We start from the raw sequence: 19,407 nt of genomic DNA on the forward strand, positions 1-19,407 counted from the left end.
GAGAAGACCCGAAACTTCGTGCGGAGCGAGAGACCAGGTAGCTTCCACACAGCGTTGCGCAGCTGATGAAAAGATAATGCCGCTCGACTGATTCGGAGTGAGACCTCTGCTGTCAAACCGGAGCTGGTCATGAGCACACTGGCCAGGTCTGGAAAATTCTCGACTCTCTCCACAACTGCTCCATCACCAATAGGGAGGCGAGGGGTGGAGTGTTTGGTAACAACATACCTAGGCAGGTTCTTAGTTTTGGTGGGGCTGATGGCAAGGCTCCACCTCTTAGTGGCAAGCTCCAGGTTCAGCAGCAGCGCCTCCAACTCCTCCTCTGAGTGAGCAGCAATCACCAGGTCATCAGCATTACATAACACGGTTGACCAATAGGGAGCCTTCCCTCCTTTTCTACCAAAGCACTACGGTGGAAACACCAAAATAAGCCCGTGATAGAGACCCACCCCCACCCCCACCTCCCCTCCCCGCCCCGCCCCACCTCCCTCGACCCCTCCCTCCAAACAGTTTAGTCCCCACCCCTCACCCCCCTCCACCCCTCACCCCCTCACCCCCCTCCCCCCCTCACCCCCCCCTCCACCCCTCACCCCCTCCCCCCCTCATCCCCCTACCCCTCACCCCCCTCCCCCCCTCACCCCCCCTCACCCCTCACCCCCCTCCCCCCTCCACCCCCCTCCCCCCCTCACCCCCCTCCACCCCACACCCCCCTCCACCCCTCACCCCCCTCCACCCCACACCCCCCTCCACCCCACACCCCCCTCCACCCCACGCCCCCCCTCACCCCTCACCCCCCCTCCACCCCTCCACCCCTCACCCCCCTCCACCCATCACCCCCCTCCACCCCTCACCCCCCTCCCCCCCTCACCCCCCCTCACCCCTAACCCCCCCTCACCCCCCTCCCCCCCTCACCCCCCCTCACCCCTCACCCCCCCTCACCCCCTCACCCCCCTCCCCCCCTCACCCCCCCTCACCCTCTCACCCCCTCCACCCCTCAACCCCCCTCCCCCCTCCCCCCCCTCCACCCATTTAGTCCCCGCCCCTCCACCCCTCCCCCCCAAACCCCCACCGCCGCCTCTTCCCAGCGTGCACCGCGCGCGGTAACGCTCTGGCTGCGATGGACGACTCGGAGCGACCCGTGGTGAACGGCAAGAAGGAGGCGGCGGAGGAGGAGAAGGAGGAGGCGGAGGAGGCGGGGGAGGAGGAGGAGGACGACGCCACCGCCGCGGTGGACGAGTCGGCGGGGGCGCAGAAGCTGAAGAAGAAGAAAAAGAAGAAGAAAAAGAAGGCCGGTAACGAGGCACTTTGCGTCGGCCGTGAGGCAGCCCTCTCCCGCGTTTAGTTTTGCTACAGCGGATAGGGGCCGCGACGCTCTGTGCCCGCGCGCCATTGGTCGGCGGGGCCGCTCGCGCCAGCCGTTGGGCCAATCGCGTGCCGCGTTACTGGCGCGGTCGCCTATCGAGTGTAGGGTATTGAGGTTGAGGCCTTCCCGCTCCCCTCCCCATGCCATGTTAATCTCATGTCGCGTACACGTGAACGCGTGACACGCATGTTGCGTGTCATGCGTTCACGTGTGTCTGCGCGCGCGCGTGTGTTGAACTTTGCGTAGGCAACCGTGGTTGCTGATCGGAGGTGCGGGAGAGGAGGAGGGGTGGGGCGATACGACAAAGTAAAGGCAAAAATCAGTTCTATAGAAACGATCTTTGATTTGATATTGATCTGAAGAAATACGTTTATCGATTGTGATGATTTGGAAGTGGCCGTAGCTCTCCACTGGTGGCACAGCTGTCAAACCCAAACACTTTAGCCGCGCGTTCCTTGTTACGGGGAAGTTTTCATGTCCACAGGGCGTACAGCCGTTTCAATACGGGCAATAAAAAAACATACAATGTTAGTGTTGCTCCCTTGTGATGGGACTTTGTAAGGATGAACGTTGAGATTTATAAGGGACACGGGGTGACCAATAAGCTCTAAATGGCTCGCAGAGCTATACCAAATAAATGAAACTGATAAGGGGTTGATAGGTATGTAGTCGTGACTTCCTCATATCGGAAGCGAGAGCGTTCCAGACGGCCGCAGGAGCGCATCTGAAAGGGCGCCGTCGTCTTTGCTTGACAGCTGAGAGAGGCAACGGCGGTGATGGACGCGCACAGCCACAGTAAAATGGACATCTGTGAGTGGAAGAAGAGCTTCATGGCTCATCGGATTCCTCCTGAGTCTGATTGCCAGTCCACTGCTGGGCACGGCGTTGCTGGACCTGACGGTTAACGTGACCCCGGCTTGTGTCGGTGGTGGATTGAAGGTCAGGCAGCATAGGGCGTCTGAGCGTAGTAGCGTACAACACTATGTGTCGCTGCTCTTTCTCCAACAGCATGCACTAGCCCAGTAACAGCCTATAACACCTGTGTTTCGCAGGGTGGCGATTTACCCGTGGTAAAAGTGAGGGCGCGTAACGAATGGTGATTTGGTCATAGGCGTGCGAATAGCAGTATTTGTCATGCGACCACAAATCTGTTTTAATTACAAACACAAATTTAATTAGTACTGTGAAAGTGGCGGGTACGCCACGAAGTTCGTCGGCTGCTGTAAAATAGCGTGGTATGAGAGCCGACTTGCACTTGTACGGAAGCAGATTTTTGTTATTAAAATTGTGGATTATGGTAAGATTAAGACCAGTTAGACACCCTGCACCACTTAGCGTGACTTCACTCGGGGTTGAATAGTGTGCTTTTTAAAAAAAATGCTACAAACTGGAATGCGCACAGATTTTTTGGAAAGTTTCAACTTAAACTTCAATCAATCTTCATTTGAAGCTTTCGTGACTGCAGGAATCCATACTCTTAGTTTCTCCAGTAAAGTCACGTAGGTACAATGGACGCTTGTTTTGCACCCAAAACGTCGTGATTTATTATAAACTTCAACGTTGATTACATGAACCTGGCAACCCGAGTTAGATTCTGAACCGCGGCTAACATCGCTGGTGAGCGAGATCTGAATCGTTCTTCCCAAACTCGCACTGGCCCGCATGGTGAAGTATGGTCAAACGATGCGATGCATCCAGAAGTGGTTTGGCAAATGATTGCAACGTATTCGCAATGTATCACTTTATTAACTGTCGTTATTAAATGATAACTTGGAAATTATTGGCGGTGCTCGTTAACAACAGCTTTGGTCTTTGACATTTCACACGATTAAACAATGCTATTGGCTCTTTTCGTAATAAAGATATTGATTTTGTACATTATCTGCTGTTAAACACAAATTCCCCTTTGTTCACAAACCTCAAAGTCAGCAATAACAAATTAATATGCAGCTTTACCTTGCTTTATGCGGGTTCGGTTTGTGTGATTTTGCGTATTTGCGGCTTGCCAATTTCTAGCATAAATTCATTACACGCGTTTTGAATTTACTCACGTGCGTCTAAGCGATCGGACGTGTGTGTTACTGTATGCGCTACTTGGCAGGCAGCTGGCCCATGCAGTTTTGCTTTGTACTGCGCCCTTCTCTTAGAAGGCATCTAACTCCGATTAGCACGGTTGTCTACGGTACGGTGCGAAAGAAGTTCAACACGAAGCGAGTGAAGCCTGTGGACGGTATTCACAGCGCTCGCGACAGGGGTTTTGGGAAGGGTGCGAGCTCCCCTAGGGAGGTTGCAAATCTCCTCTCAAACCCCTGACGGCTGTCAACCGTTATAAATTGTCACAACTCCACTGGGGGTCATGCGAGGGTGTACACCCGCCCTTGCGTGTGCCCGCGCTCGCGCCAGTGATGTAAACACAGAACGTGCAGCATGAGACGTGACCTCAAAAAGTGGTGGCGTCTTTTTGGAGGTAGGGATAAAATTGTGTGTGTAGCACGCTAGCCAACCAAACTCCAGCCCTTACCCCTAACCACACTCGCTCACCAGACTGTAGCTCTAAAACCTAGCAAAGTGTTCAACCAAACTCTTTCACTACTAGCCTTAACCACACTAGCCCTACCTCCTAACCACTAGCGAACCAAACCTTACCCCTAACTAAACTAGCTAACCATACCCTAGCCTCACCACTAACCCTAACCAAACAGGTGACCCACTCCCTAGATTTAAAAAAAACCCCAACCAACTTGCCATCCAGGTGCTCGTGCGAACCTGAACCCTGACCACACCAACGGTGTCCTCTGCCCCCCCCCGCCCAGCCGGAGACACTGACAAGGAGGCACCGGCGGCAGACGGAGTCGAGGAGGCACCCAAGACGTCGGAGCAGCTGACGTCCCCTACTGCTCCTGCTGTCGCCGACGGCGCTGGAGAGAAGGAGGACGGGGATGAAGGTGGTGCCCTGCCCCCCCCCCCCCCCCGCACTTCTCGCCACTCGCTCGCTCGACGGCGGCTGACTGAGTCTCGCGTGGCTTCCCCCGTCCCTGGTGGCCACCACCGTGGCTTTGTGCAGTCTCCATTCTTTTAGGGGGGCATTTCCAAGCACCGCCAAAAGATTTTGGAAACCCGAGGAAAAACACCATTTGAGGCCCCCTCTTTTAAGGGGCGCCCACCCCCCCCCAAACCTTTCTGAGGCTCCCTCATATCAGAGGGCCAGGGCTAAAAAAACCTGCTCCACCTATCCTCCCTGGTACATGGCTTTAATCCGTTGTTTTGAAGGCAACGGTTGTGTGGGTCACGAAGATATTTTGGGGGCCTCGAAACCTGTAGGACTGTGAGGGAGCCAAGAGGTGGTAGTACATCAAACGGGTGCTTGACCTGTTTTCTGCAAAGCCTTGACTATCACCTCGAATGTGTTGGTTTTTCTCCGGGTTCTTTGGCTTCCTCTCGCACAAGAAACATGCCCGCTAAAATAAATTGGCTGGCATTGGAACTCATTGCGGTTTTCCTGGTTAGACGAAAGACTTCTTATTCTGTACGAAAACTCAACATGTCGGCACAGCGGATTGAACATGGGCGCACGTCCATTGTGCCAATTACGTGGGCGTATCTCGGCCGCGATCATACTAGCTGTTGCGTTGTCGTCGTTAATTGCTTGTTTGGTTTCCCAGACGGTGAGGTCGATGGCGAAGGCGACACGGGCGCAGCCAAGAAGAAGAAGAAAAGGAAGAAGAAGAAGGGGGGGGTGGTGCCCGGGGTGGCACAGGTCCCGGGAGGCAGCGCGCCCGTGGGAGAGAAGGGTGAGTCGAGGAGTTGTCGAGTTGAGAGTTGTTGAGAGTTGGGTTGAGTCGAGGAGTTGAGAGTTTGACATTTGTCTTGCATTCCAAGCTTACGCCGCTTAATATTCCTTGGATTTGTTTCGTGTAATTTTGATTTTCAGCCAACGAATGTTGCAGCTCCCTCCTGAGAATCCTTTTATAATTGACCTCTGGTGCGTGCAGTAAGGCAGCAGAAATTTCCCACAAACACTATCACAAAGGGATATTCGGCAGATGACAGCAATACTAATATTTTTATTCTCAGGGCTTGAATTTCTCAAATTTATGGGGAGAATCATACGTATCATTTGGCTGTTATTCTGCTGTCATTGGTGGCCAGGCTGGCACCATCAACCCAATCGATCTTTATTTTACGTGCCAATATCGCCCTCAATAAAGTAGGCATCGGTGCACATTACAACGTAACGGGAATGGAAAAAAACCCCTCAAGACCCTCAGTGGCTTTCACCTGCTGAGCTAAATAAATTGCAACTGCAAGCAAAGCTCAATAAACTTGAGAAGCCCTGTTGTAATTATAGGCGGCACCCTGAGTTTGCCCCCTGGGTTCTGAGCTGTGCCAGCTCGGCTCTCTGCCCTCTCAGCGGAGTGAATAATTGCAGTATGATACGTTATGACACCAGTTGGCCGGTAAAGCAAGACTATATATACCCGATTCATGGTCACATAGAATAAACACCGATGCGGACAGCAGATGCAAGGTTTTTTTTTAAGAGCTAGGACGATTAGTCGATTATGTTTATAAACAGAAACAAAATGTAATCAACTACTTCCTTTGCGCTTTTACTGTGGTTAGGGGTAGGGCTAGAGTTTGGTTGACGTTGCCAAGCCCCCACCGATCGCCTCCCGTCCCAATGGCACGCGTGGCGAGACATTTTCTGTAATCTGATTTATTGGGTAATCAAACCGATAATTGTTAGGCCCGTCGATAACTTCCGTAATTGGACTGCAGCTCCCACCCAGCTCTGCTTGGCTAACCCTGGTGGGAGGCCCGTCGCAACAAACTTTAATTAGTTTCCTTTGCGTTGGTTTCCAGTGTCCAAGGACGGAGTGGCGTGTGCTCAGACGGACCCGCCCACGATCCCCATATGCGAGCTGTACGCCAACGGCGTCTATCCCAGGGGCCAGGAGTGCGAATACCCGCTGGACCAGGATGGGTGAGTGCGTGGCAGACGCTTGAGGACTCCCATCGGCCACGCGATGGCACTCTCTCGCCCTTGTTCCTTCGATCCCTCAAACTTTCAACTTTTTCCAGGAATGCATTGTGTCCTCACTCTTTTCTATTTTACCAGGCAAGACCCACTGAGCTACATAGCTCTTTTTTTACCGTAGCGACCCGGCCACAAAGTGGCTTATCATCGCGTGGAAATGTATAACGGGCAAATACTCTAAACGCAAGTCGATTCTAAATGTGGAGGGAAAAACCGGAGGACCCGGAGAAAAATCCACACGACGACCACAGGGAGAGAGACACGCACACTCCAAATATATAGCAGGCGTCAGGTTCGTTATCGAAGTGACGACCTCCTGCGTACCAGGCGAGGGAGTAAACTCGCCACTGTGGCGTCCCTCCGCCGCAACAAAGTCCGTTGTTGTCTGTGTGTCTGCGTACTCGTCTCCAAACTTATTTACCACCCACCTTCAGTGCACACTGATCAACGTGTTGATGGACAAAAAGGGCTGTGCCATGCACGTCGGGTCATGCGACTCTGGGACGCTGTGTAAATGGTTACCACGCCCCCTTAAACAGTCAAGCTGTGTGATTTAAGAGATTTTGGAGTAATTGCCAGGCGCGCCATTTTCGAGACTTTTTGTGGTCTTGTAAAGATGTTGCGACTTGTTTGAGATCCCCGTTGAGTATTCTAGGAAAGCCTCGCACCGCTGGCAACGTGTGCGTGCGTGTACATGCGTGTACGTGCGGGAGAGCGATTTTGAGCGTGTCAGTGAAGGCGTGGGCATGTGCGAGTGCATGAGCGCGCGTGGAGTAGTGGTTTAGTGCCCTGCGTTACGAACCCTTCCGATCCGAGTTCAATTATAGGTCATCGCTAACGTCGGTGGAGATTATCCGAACCGGTCCTGGGCCTTCCCTAGGTCGACTCGGCCTTGAACGAGCACTGTGTGTGGTGTTTAAACATCGGCCTGGCATGGCACTGGCCCAATACCCGCTTGCGCTGCGGTCTGGCCCGTCCCGAGGCGGTATTTATATATATATTTATATATATATTTATATATATTTATATATATATATTTAAAAAATCTGAATATTTATACTGGAGGAATCTGATGAGCCATGAAGCTCTGTTTCATAAACGTCCAGTAGGGGCACGGGTTAAGAGCGTTACAACAACAAACAATACAAAAACACGATATGAGTGCAAAGTGCAGGGCAGGCAACCAAGTCGCCCTAAAACATACAAATAAAACTCAACCATCCCCATGCTACCAGGCAAAGCCCACTGAGTGAGGTATTAACTTGTTTTCAGAAGCGAGCCGATCACAGATGGCAGCTCGACAAAAGTGGGTCTGATCGTCGCGGGGAAATTTACCAGCAGCAGCAACAATGTATGACATGGGGAACGTGCGGTGTCTTGTGCGCGCGCTGCGCTGCGTAGACGCGTGGCGTCGTGGCGCACGACGAGCGAGGAGAAGCGAGCGCTGGACCAGGCCAACGAGGAGGACTGGATGGATTTCCGGCAGGCGGCCGAGGCGCATCGGCAGGTGCGCAAGTACGTCACGTCGTGGATCAAGCCCGGCCTGAGCATGATCGAGATCTGGTGGGTACCCGCGCGGTGGCACGTGCGCGCGCACACACATGGAGGGTAAACAATCAGCAGCAGCTCCACTGTTTGTGTGTGGTTGTCTGTTGTTGTCTGATTAGATGTGTGTGAGGGTGTTGGGTTGTATCCGAATCCGGCCGGCACGCGCTGGTTTGTACAATGAGTTTCTCATCCTAGATTTGAAGCTTTCGTGACTGTTCCATGTAAAATTTAATGAAAACAACTAAATTAAATCACGACGTTTCGGGCGCAACAAAAGCGTCCGTCATCAGGTGGGAAAGGGCTTTCCCAAAGAGTGAGTTTCTCATCGTTTGCAGAAATGAATCGTTATTATCTTCGTTGTAGTCCAAGTCGTCGTCATCATCACATGTCATTCGCATAAAGTGTTATATCTGGTTTGAAGACAATCTTTGTGCCGGCGGTACGTGCACTCAGTTAATTTATTTAAAAGGGACATATGCGTGCGTGTGTTGGGGAGTGGGGAGCGGTGCTGTAGTAGTTAGCATGCCTTCATTACGAACCTGGCGCCCGAGTTCATTTCCCGCTCACGGCCAACACCAGTGACGATTATATTAATGAGGCCCTGGCCCTCTGCTCGATCGACTTGGCCTCAAATGAGTACCTAGGTGCAGTGTGTAAACATCGCCACCAGGGAGACAAAGACGGCCGGGCATGGTGCTGGCCACCCACCCCCTCGTGTGCCTTAGTGGCCTTCATCAGTGCTCGCTACTCGCTTACAGCACTTTCCCCATCAGTCTGTTGAGACCACGCGATGGGGGCGGGTCCTTTTGTCCTCAGTGAGAAGCTGGAGGGCTGCTCGCGGCGGCTCATCAAGGAGAACGGCCTCAAGGCGGGGCTCGCCTTTCCCACGGGCTGCTCGCTCAACAACTGCGCGGCCCACTACACGCCCAACGCGGGCGACGCCACGCTGCTGCACACCGACGACGTTTGCAAGATCGACTTTGGCACGCACATCAACGGTAGCCGCTCGCTCCCTCTCAGTGCGTCGGCGTGCGCGTGCCGGTCGTTAGCGCACCGGGCTACGAACCCGGCTCGTCCGGGTTCGATTCACGCTCGCGGCCAACACAGTTGCCGATTTTCTGAACCGGTCCTGGTCGACTTCAGCCTCAATTGAGTACCTGGTGCGGTGTGGAGCTGGCTACCCACCCCCTCGTGTGCCGTGCCGGCCTTCATCGGTGGTTGCTGACAGCACTTGCCCCAACAGTTTGTTGAGGCTATACGGGGATCTTTGTCTTTGTGTGCACTGGCATGGCCTCAAAAGCACACACAGCTTGGCACAAGTGCTGTGGTGACGTCACTGCCTGTTAAGTGGCGAACGGCGGCCGCTGTTGCGCCGGTGTGCAAGCCGTGTCAACGGATGGACTTGTATTTTTACGCAATCTAACCCCGAAAGCCTACGTGTTAACGTAACACAACTTTGCGCTAATGTTTTGTTCGGATATGGTTCTTTTTCATGAGCGTTGTCGTCGCCCATCCCCTCCAACCCCCCACTGTTAGAGATGGACGTAGCTTATGCATGAATTCTTGCAGCCTCGGTTAAAAAGTGTCAAGAACGCCGTATCGCCGGTGGCGATCGGTGCGGGCGAAAGCTCGGTTGGCCGGCACTGCGAGAGAGAGTTTGTGTTGTGCGCGAGCTTGTGACACGGCGTGATTCCGTGCGGCCGTGTCCTGGCAGGTCGCATCATCGACTGTGCCTTCACCGTCACGTTCAACCCGAGATACGACAAACTCCTGGAGGCCGTGAAGGCAGCCACCAACACCGGCATAAAGGCAAGCGTCTCGGTGGTGGCAGATGAGACACTGTTTGTGTCGAAGCCGGTCCCGAGAATATAATGCACTCCTAGAAGGCCGCGGCGGCTGATGGGTATTGTCAGAGATATGTTGATAGTTTTAACGTAGGGAGAGACGGAGGGGTTATTTGTCCACAATGTTTTCTCCGTTCAGTGCATGCATGAAACATGGCACGTGTTTGGCGCTGCCGCTTATGGCGAGAGGCGAGCGATGTGATTGGACGTGACGTTTGCTTGTGGCAATTCTGTGAAAAAATTTAAACCACTGTGAACCACTGCACAATTGTGAAAAAATGTGAATCATTATCAACCACTGAGAATTACCGTGAATCGCTGCGCCACCATTGCGAGCCACCATACACTGCGGTGCTCTGCCGAGCTAGGTTGCTAAAAAGCTAACGTTTTACAACGCTCGACTCGGCCTCTCGACCTAACCCCCCGCATCTGCAGATGGCTGGCATCGACGTGCGTCTGTGCGACATCGGCGAGGCCATCCAGGAGGTGATGGAGTCGTACGAGGTGGAGCTCGACGGAAAGACCTATCAGGGTAGGATGGGGTGCGGTGGCGGTGGCCGGGCAGTGTTGCGCTTCCATCGCGGGGCGCAGGAGCGATGCTCTCGCAACAACGCGTGGAGCGCCGGGCCGCTAAAACACGGGCGAGTTGGTACAGCGGGCAGCACAGGCGGTGCATGTGCCGGTTCTACTCAGTCAACGCACAACGCCCGGGGTCACTGTCCTGCGATCTCCCTGCCGGCAAACGAGCCTCCCGCACTTCACCTGACGGCCTTGAAGTCCACCTTGCCCGGCACCGGTGCTGTGGTGACACCCGATGAGACGATACGTGTGCCCTTTGCACGGGGTGACCCAGGGTGCAGAGTACATGGAACGAATAATCTTCGGGGGGGGGCACAAAAAGCAAATGACGCAAACGCGCAAACAACAACGAAAAAAAAGATCCATTTCTCGGCAAGATATTGTTTCAATAACGTGCGCGAGAGCATTCGCAAGCAAAACTTTACAGTCGCACGTTTTGCGCAGATTAATCGCGAACGTTCAGTGCTGTGGAATGTAACACCACCCGCCCCCCCCCCCCCCCCCCCGTCTAAGCCACCCAGCTTCCTGCAACAAACAAGAAGTCTGTGACGATTACCGTTGTGGCAGTTTCTGTGATGAATTCTCAAAAGAGGGGCTTCACACGTGGTTATAAATCCGAGGTTTCAACTTCAATTTACGTCCACGATTGGGTTACGGACTGTGAACCTAATCAGCCGCAATGCACCCATTCTCAACGGATCTCGCAAATGAAGCGGGATGCAGCAATGACGAGCTCTTGGACGGGCGCAAATGGGATAATAGCCTCGGTCTGCTGTGGGCACAAGTGGTGGGCAGTGCAGCATAATCCATTGTTGTCCCGTACTTCTATGCTCCAGCGTCTGCTCTCCCGGCCTTCGGTCCACGGTGACCAGCGTGGCTGAGTACAGTCGAATAACTCCCGTGCCCCGCACGGCGTGGCAAGGCCTTCGCTCGGTCGGTGGGGTTGACGTGTACACAACAGCGCGTGTCATTTGCGAAGCAACACTAAACCAACCGGTGTTTAGCGCGTCGACCCACCCGAGTGACGTTGACCCCCCGAGTGACGTTGGGGTAGTTGTTCGCAAACCGTCGTTTACGGCTGGACTAACCCGTCCGACCGCCGCCGCCGCTCCCTTTTCTTGTCTTGCAGTGAAGCCAATCAGGAACTTGAACGGACACTCGATCGGACCGTACAGGATACACGCCGGCAAGACCGTGCCCATCGTCAAGGGCGGAGAGGCCACGAGGATGGAGGTGACCGCCGCTGTAATTTGTCGGTTTCGTCTCCTGTTCCCCCGTCCCGCGGCATGAGACAAGGAACCCGTTCGGTGGGGGAGGGGGGGAAATCTTGCGGAGCGGTGTGCGTTCGCTGCGTTGTAGGACGGCCCAGCAGAAGTGCACGCCGCAGAGCTGTACATACGCAATGTGCGTTACAGGCGGAGACCGCCGGTAATGTTCATCACACGACAAAGCTGATCGTTGTAATTCTTGGCAATTTAGCGAAATTAAGTGCGGAACCAAATTTTGTCTGTTTTTTTGCGCGGTCATTAGTGACCGGCCTAAGACCTCCAGTTCACGTGCATCGTGCCAGCCTTCTTTGGTGCTCGCTAACAGCACTTGCACCAAAAGTCTGTTAAGGCTACATGTGCGTGTGCACTTGTTTTCAAATGTGTGCGTGTGTTGCGTGCGTGTGTTGCGTGCGTGTGTGGTACTTGCGTGTGTGGTGTACGTGCGTGGTACGTGCGTGGTACGTGCGTGTGTGCTGCAGGAGGGGGAGGTGTACGCCATCGAGACTTTTGGCAGCACGGGCAAGGGCGTCGTGCATGACGACATGGAGTGCTCTCACTACATGAAGAACTTCGACGTGGGACACGTGCCTCTCCGGTAATTATTTACCTCTGCGCTGCGCGCGCACCCCCACAGCCCCACCATCCCTCACTCATTCTCCCACTTGTAACAAATTAAACTTAACAAGGGGGACGTTCTCGGGAAGGCGCGGGAGATTGAACGAGATGGGGGGGATAAAAGTCAACGGGTTCTGGCAGAAGCGACGGCGCCAATGTGCTGCAGCTGAGTGCGAGAGAGAGATTGGAGCGAGCGAGAGAGAGAGATTGGAGCGAGCGAGAGAGCGAGATTGGAGCGAGCGAGAGAGCGAGAGAACTCTGAACGACCAGGAGAGGGCGATGCTCGCCTCGGCTATTTCTGTGTGAAAGAGATACGCTGTCTGGCGAATGCGAAAACTCCCCCACCTTTTGATCCCAGGAGGAGTAAAAAAAAAAAAGGCCCCGTAGGCTGGAAACATGTTTTAACGGTGCCGTCGTTCGCTCGCGCGCCCGTCCGGACAGGCTGGCGCGCACCAAGCACCTGCTGGGCGTGATCAACGAGAACTTCGGCACGCTGGCATTCTGCCGGCGCTGGCTGGACCGCCTCGGCGAGAGCAAGTACCTGCTGGCGCTGAAGAACCTGTGCGACATGGGCGTGGTGGACGCGTACCCGCCGCTGTGCGACATCCGCGGCTCGTACACGGCGCAGTTCGAGCACACCATCCTGCTGCGGCCCACGTGCAAGGAGGTCGTGAGCAGGGGCAGCGATTACTAAAGGCCCGCCCCCTCAACGGGTGGTGGTGGGAGGGGGTGGAGGCGATGAAACCGCGCCGCTACGAAGCAACGACAAGAAACAAAACACTGCACACTCCCCATTGCGCCCCGTTCGGTTTACCCTTCTGGCTTGCCAACGTTTGCAGTGCGGTTGGTTTAAAAGGGACGGCGTATCCCGCTCCCTCTCCGAGTCCCGTTCCAAGTCGATTCATCGTCCTGCCGCCTCCACCCTTTCGTTTGCCGTCGTGAGTCGACGAATCCCCTCCACCCCCGCCCAACACCGCCCCCCCCCTCCCCCGCCCCACCGAGCTTCTGCGCCACCGACAGAATGCCGTCGCACGCTTCTGCCACTTGTTGGCGCCGCCCCCCCGGAGTCGGCAACGGGCGCGCGCGCGCAACCGCTTGTGTGGTCTGCGCGTGCGCAACCCCGCGCTCCCCCTCCCTCGCTGTAGTCTTGGAGAAGACGAAGCTGACGATTGCTTGGTGATTGGCTCCGGCGGACACCGCCGCCGCCGTTCTCGGTTGGGGGCAGGACGGTGGGAGCGGCGTCGTGTGAAAGCCCCCCCCACCCCACACCCCACACCGGCAGAGACGCGCTCGCTCTCAGGTTTTACTCGTTTTCCCCAAATTCACTCGCACCCGACGCAAAAAAAAAAAACGGTTCGGGATTTATCCGCAGTGGGGGGTGTCACCGTAGCGCCGTTTGTTTTTTTGTTGTTGTTCACCGGCGTGTTTGTTAGCTCGCAAGGCAGGAAGTGACATCGAACGCAAGAGGCTGCTTAACTTATGCAACAGCATAGACGCTTTAATCGTCGCATCCTGGGCGAATCTGCCGCCCGAACGGTCGTTGTGCCCTCGGTCCGTGGTCGGGTGTGCCGCGTTCACGCCCGAGTATTTGGAGATTGGCGGAGTTGGTTGGGGGTGTGGGCGCAGCAGGTAGGAGCCCCTCGGAGAGGCCGGGCCGAGCGACCGATCTACAGAGATCGCCCGCATAGGGCGAGAGTGAGCGTTGGTTTGGTGCGGCGTTGTGGTCGCGAGCGGCTCGGCTGCGGAGCTCACCGTGCCCGGTGAGTCGCCGCTTGCTGAGTGGGAATGTTTGTCTGCTAAGCGCACAATTTGAGCTTCCCGTGTTGAAGTGTTTTCCCCTTAGTTGGGTGACAGGCGCGACTGGCCTGCCCACGTGGGAGCGGGGGGCAGGTGGGGAAAGGGGCCCGCACTGCGATGTAATCCTTGGATTACAAATAAAAGAACCTCACGAAAATGTAACTTGGCGGCTTTTGTGACTCAATGCGCACTTGTCCACGCGACACCGTTGGCCATCTTCCGAAGCGTAGTATTATTTCCTGGCTTGTTACTGTGTTATCTGCTTGATTCGATTATTTCTTTCCCGCGTTTGTTGCCTATGAGGCTTTGCGGACGGAAGCGCGCGTATGCCTGCGCGTACGAACGAACACACATGAGAGATCGCCTCCTTAGTGACCGATTGCCACTTCCTGGCCCGGCCATCGGCCACCGATTGTGGCGGCTTGCAAATTCACGCTCGAGTAGGTGTGGTTGGTGGTGGTGGTGGTGGTCATTCGCTCAGATGCCCATAAGCCGCTGCCTCGTGATGGTTTATACCAGCGGGCCTCGCCGGGTAGCTGCGTAAAACGGCGAGTTAGTGCACCTTTTCGTGAACTCTATCATCTTGCAGGCCTGCGGCGTTTCTCCAACGGTTTCGTAAGCTCCTCCACTGAGGTTGCCGCAGTAGCCCACCGTGTTGCTCGTCCAGGGGGGAAGGGGGGCTCTCGACAAGGTTGACACGAGGTAGCGATGATGGCAGCAGCGACTGTTTTGTTACCGTGCCCTCCGGATTCTAAGTTCGCTCCGAAAAGTAAGACTCGTACCATAACGTGTGCCCGGTGTATATAAAGTTATACAACTATCCTGACACGCACCCACATTACACACCTACCAGATTATAATGCACACCCCACCGCCACCCCTTTGCTTTCGTATACAGGTGGAATAAGTGCATCCTAAAACGGTAATATGAATACGGTGTCACGTCAGTGGTCTTTTGGGCTTCTCTGGCAGACACAATCGGAGTTCGCTTGAGGTTCAACTGCTCTCCCGTTGTCTTCGCACCCAGCCATGAAATCCACACCTTCATTGAAGAGTCAATGCTGGCAACAGACTTCCGGTGGCCTAACTGTTTGTTGGCTCAGCTATTCGTTGGCTCGGCTATTCGTTGGCTCGGCTATTCGTTGGCCCAGCTATTCGTTGGCTCAGCTATTCGTCGGCCCAGCTATTCGTTGGCTCAGCTATTCGTCGGCCCAGCTATTCGTAGGCTCGGCTGTTGGTGGGGGGGGTCGTTGCCATGACGGCGCGTGCCAAAATTCGTGGATTAAAATTGTGCTTCGTTAAACTTGATGCCGGGTGTTAAATCACGCGATCTGAAAATTTGTTGAAAAAAAAAACAAGAATAAAACAGGTGTTAGTTCAAGATGTTCAAACACCAAATAGAAACTTTTTGAAATTCGATTGTGTATTTATTTACAACGCTTGCGAATATCAACTGTACGCAAAGTATCCCTTTTTAGGCTAATTGAACACGCTGCAAACGGAGAGCCCCTTAAACTGACGAAACAAATGAGGGAGTTCCAATCAGGACGACAATTACTCTTTGGTTCTTTCGGTAAAGTCCTCCGGTGAGAGGACGGTCGCTTGTTGTTGCGATCGAAACGTCGTGATCTATTATTTTTTCTACCTCCGTGACTTTACCGAAAGAACCAAAGAGTATGGATTCCTGCAGTCACGAAAGCTTCAAATGAAGCTCCGACGACAATTGATTCTCCAGCTGAACGGCGAGGCCAACGGGAGGAGTAGTGACTGCAAACACGACGTGGGGAAAATATCGACGTTTACGCCGAATACACCGTGGGAGATATTTACGTCTGTCGTGACCGTCTGAATCGGGTTTATCTCTTCACCTTTAGTCAGCCGCGGAACAAACGAAAAGTTTTGGCGCTGCTGTACCGTACTCTTTGTTTTTTTCGGTAAAGTCATGTAGGTAAAAAATAAAAAATGTAAAGCAACTAAATTAAATCACGACGTTTCGGGCGCAACATAAGCGTCCTTCAGGTGGGGACAACGTAGCGAGAAAGCACAACCGCTTCAGTGTGTCTAAGAGATGGCTGTGACGAGGAATTATATAGTCACGCTGCTGTACCGGTTGGTGCTGCGCGCTATGGGCCAATAGCGACGATGTCGATTTGTCTTCTTGGTTCTTTCGGTAAAGTCACATAGAAATAAATTAATAAAATAATAAAAATAAAACATAATAAAATAATTCTCACGACGTTTCGGCCGTCTTCAGGACAGACCTGTTCTTCACCTGAAGACGGCTACTTGCGTTGTGGCCGAAACGTCGTGAGAATTATTTTATTATGTTTTATTTTTATTATTTTATTAATTTCTTTCTACGTGACTTTACCGAAAGAACCAAGAAGATGAATCCCTGCAGTTACGAAAGCTTTAAATCGAAGGATGTCGATTTGGTTTATCTTGGCGGGGTGCGCACATTAACGCAGGGGGTATCGTGGAGCGATTTACGCGTGACGGGAAGCCTGCATCGGCGTCTCGTGCTAGTTTTGAAAGGGTCCCCCCAGGAGCAGCTATCCCTGTGCGTCGCAAAGTGACTCGCCACGTTGCCTGCCATCAGCCAGTAGTCTGCCAGTAAGGGGTGGACGATTTTTGTGTCATCGCGAGGGAGTCGTTTGCCGGGAATGATTTTAGTTTGTCAAAACACAAATGTGTTCCGTGATGCTGCTGGCATCGGGTTAATACATACCGCAGTATAACCCCCCCCCCCCCCTCTTAACGACGGTCATTGGATCCACGAAACCGGTCATTTAAGCGAGTATAGGAAATGCATGTTAAAGGCTTAATTTGTTCCGACGGCATCGAAAGTTACCCCCTTTTTTCCCCACACAAAAAATATGAAACTATGAATACACAAAGAGACTAGCAACATCATAAGCACAATGTTAAAGAAACGCGGTTAATAGGTGCGTTAATTAATATTTATCGTACCTACAACAGCCCGCCGTTAACAGGGGGATGGTCTGTAAGCGAACACACTGGGCTCTATGGAGGCACTACACGACTATACACTACACTACTATACACTAAATTATACACTACATTACTATACACTACTGTACACTACATTATACACTACTATACACTACACACTGGGCTCTATGGAGGCACTCCATGACTATACACTACACTATACTCTACACCACATTATACACTACACTACATTATACACTACACTACATTATACACTACTATACACTACACACTGGTCTCTATGGAGGCACTACACGACTATACACTACACTATACTCTACACTACATTATACACTATACTCTACACTACTATACACCGCATTATACACTACACTACTAAACACTACTGTACACTACATTATACACTACACTACTATACACCACTACTGTACACTACACTATACACTACTATACACTACACATTGGGCTCTATGGAGGCCTGTCAAGCGATGAGTCGTTAACAGGTGTGGCCGTGAAGATGGGTTCTACTGTGTTAACCAGCGCGGGCCTTCCCGTGGTTCGAACCGCGAAACCCTCTGCTGCAACAGCTCAGAAAGCGATACGCGCCACCCGCTGGGCCCGCGTTGCATTGCGTGTCCAGTTCCTGTGCGATGGTTTTGTTGTGGTCGCTCGCCGCTGTGGTCGGACTGCCCTCTCAGGATATCCAGGCCCTGTGAGCGGGCAGGGGGGTACCATTTGTGTGACTCGGCTGTCTATTGCTGTTAGGGGGTTTTGTTTTTGTTTGGTTGTTTCTGTGACTCTTTAGCCTCACCCGGCCCTTTCATGTTTGGCCACGAGCGTTGGGGAGCGTGAAGGGGAAACCTTCGATGATCCGCTTAAGTCGGTGGCTCTTCTTCTTAATCTGGGGTGCACGAGACATGGCCACGTTTTTTTAGAAGCCAAATAAGCGAAACCTCAAATTAAGCACTGGGCACATAATTACAACTTTCTTTCATTAAACACCTACTATGTATTAACATTTTTTGTTACGATTGAGAATCCAAACGGATGCAAGGCTGCAGTAAAGGTTAAGAACTACTGGCTTAAGTCAATGAAGGCCACCACTACCACCGCCGCCTCACAGCCTCGATCGTTCGAAGTTCATAGGACTTGTCGAGTGCGCGATTGTCCTCCCGAGGAGGACTCTCCTCTGTGTCTCGCCGTGACACGCGAGAGTGCCCGTTCGCCGCACATTCACCGCGACAGATTGATACTCCGCTTGTCCGTGAGAGAGAGGCGAGTGGATAATACTGGTAGGAACCTCCTGGTTACACCAGCCCACAGGAGATTATTGCGTCCGTCCGTCGTGCAGGGAGGTGCTGGGTGGGGAGGGAGGGGAGGGGTCGGGCTGGGTGGGGAGGAGCTGGGTGGGGAGGGAGGGGAGGGGTCGGGCTGGGTGGGGAGGGGCTAGTCACCCCGTGGTGCCCTTATAAAACTCAACGTTTAACCTACTCACGCCGGCTTGTGCCCGTCCTCACAGTCGGGCATGTTTGCGGAATACACCACGCCGCCGTTGATCCTGGCCATTGACCGAGCAACCCAACGTTCCTACCAGCTCCCTCCGCAGGAATGTGTCGTGCGCGCGATGTGAGGTTGAATCGGGCCTGTTGGCGACGCGGGGGCATCATCGAGGCTAACCAAACTAAACTTTGTATTTGACCAGGTAAGTCCCCGCTGAGCTATAACGTAGCTCTCTTTTTTTTCTCAGAAGCGACCTGGCCACCACACGCCTTGACATCGTGGTTGTGGGCTGCACTGCCCTCTGCTGACAAGGTCCCTGCCTAGCAGCAGCAGCAGCAGCAGCCGCCACAGCCTATAACAGCTGTTATGCATGGTGGTCACCCTCCCCCCCTCCAGCACTGTGCAGGCTCAGTTCTGCTCGGCTTCTCGGGCGTGGCGAGGTCATGGGTCAAGGAACAGGTCGAAGAGCCACGGCGTTCGCTGTGTCGGGGGCCCCCCTCATCCAGCAGTGGGTTGACTACAAAGGGCTGTGCGTGTGTGTGTGGTCGCACGTGGATGATCAGTTTAACAGGTCGTCGGCTTTCGCGAACAGTATTCATAATCCAGGTTTTTTTTCGGGGGGGTTAGATGGCGTAAGTATATATATAAAACGACACGTATACATCTTCTTGGTTCTTTCGGTAAAGTCACGTAGAAGGGAAGTAATAAAATAATAAAAATAAAACACAATAAAAGAATTCTCACTCCCACTCTACTCATTTGTGAGAATTATTTTATTATGTTTTATTTTTATTATTTTATTACTTCCCTTCTACGTGACTTTACCGAAAGAACCAAGAAGATTAATCCCTGCAGTCACGGAAGCTTTAAAACGACACGTAT

At 53.3% G+C, this 19,407-nt stretch overlaps 1 protein-coding gene across 1 annotated transcript; it reads left to right on the forward strand.

Annotated features, from left to right (window-relative positions):
• The first annotated feature begins 1,079 nt into the window (after positions 1-1,079).
• On the forward strand, positions 1,080-14,214 carry METAP2 (methionyl aminopeptidase 2). The gene is made up of 11 exons (XM_061574250.1): positions 1,080-1,292; positions 4,177-4,308; positions 5,026-5,154; positions 6,227-6,347; positions 7,803-7,964; positions 8,766-8,947; positions 9,664-9,758; positions 10,229-10,325; positions 11,502-11,605; positions 12,120-12,235; positions 12,697-14,214. Exons 1-11 carry the CDS (start codon positions 1,118-1,120, stop codon positions 12,947-12,949), a joined length of 1,566 nt encoding a protein of 521 aa, XP_061430234.1. The 5' UTR covers positions 1,080-1,117; the 3' UTR covers positions 12,950-14,214.
• Positions 14,215-19,407: the final 5,193 nt, after the last annotated feature.

Source organism: Lethenteron reissneri, chromosome 55, assembly GCF_015708825.2.
Source record: "Lethenteron reissneri isolate LAM-NWPU_2019-01 chromosome 55, ASM1570882v1, whole genome shotgun sequence".
NCBI lineage: Eukaryota > Metazoa > Chordata > Hyperoartia > Petromyzontiformes > Petromyzontidae > Lethenteron > Lethenteron reissneri.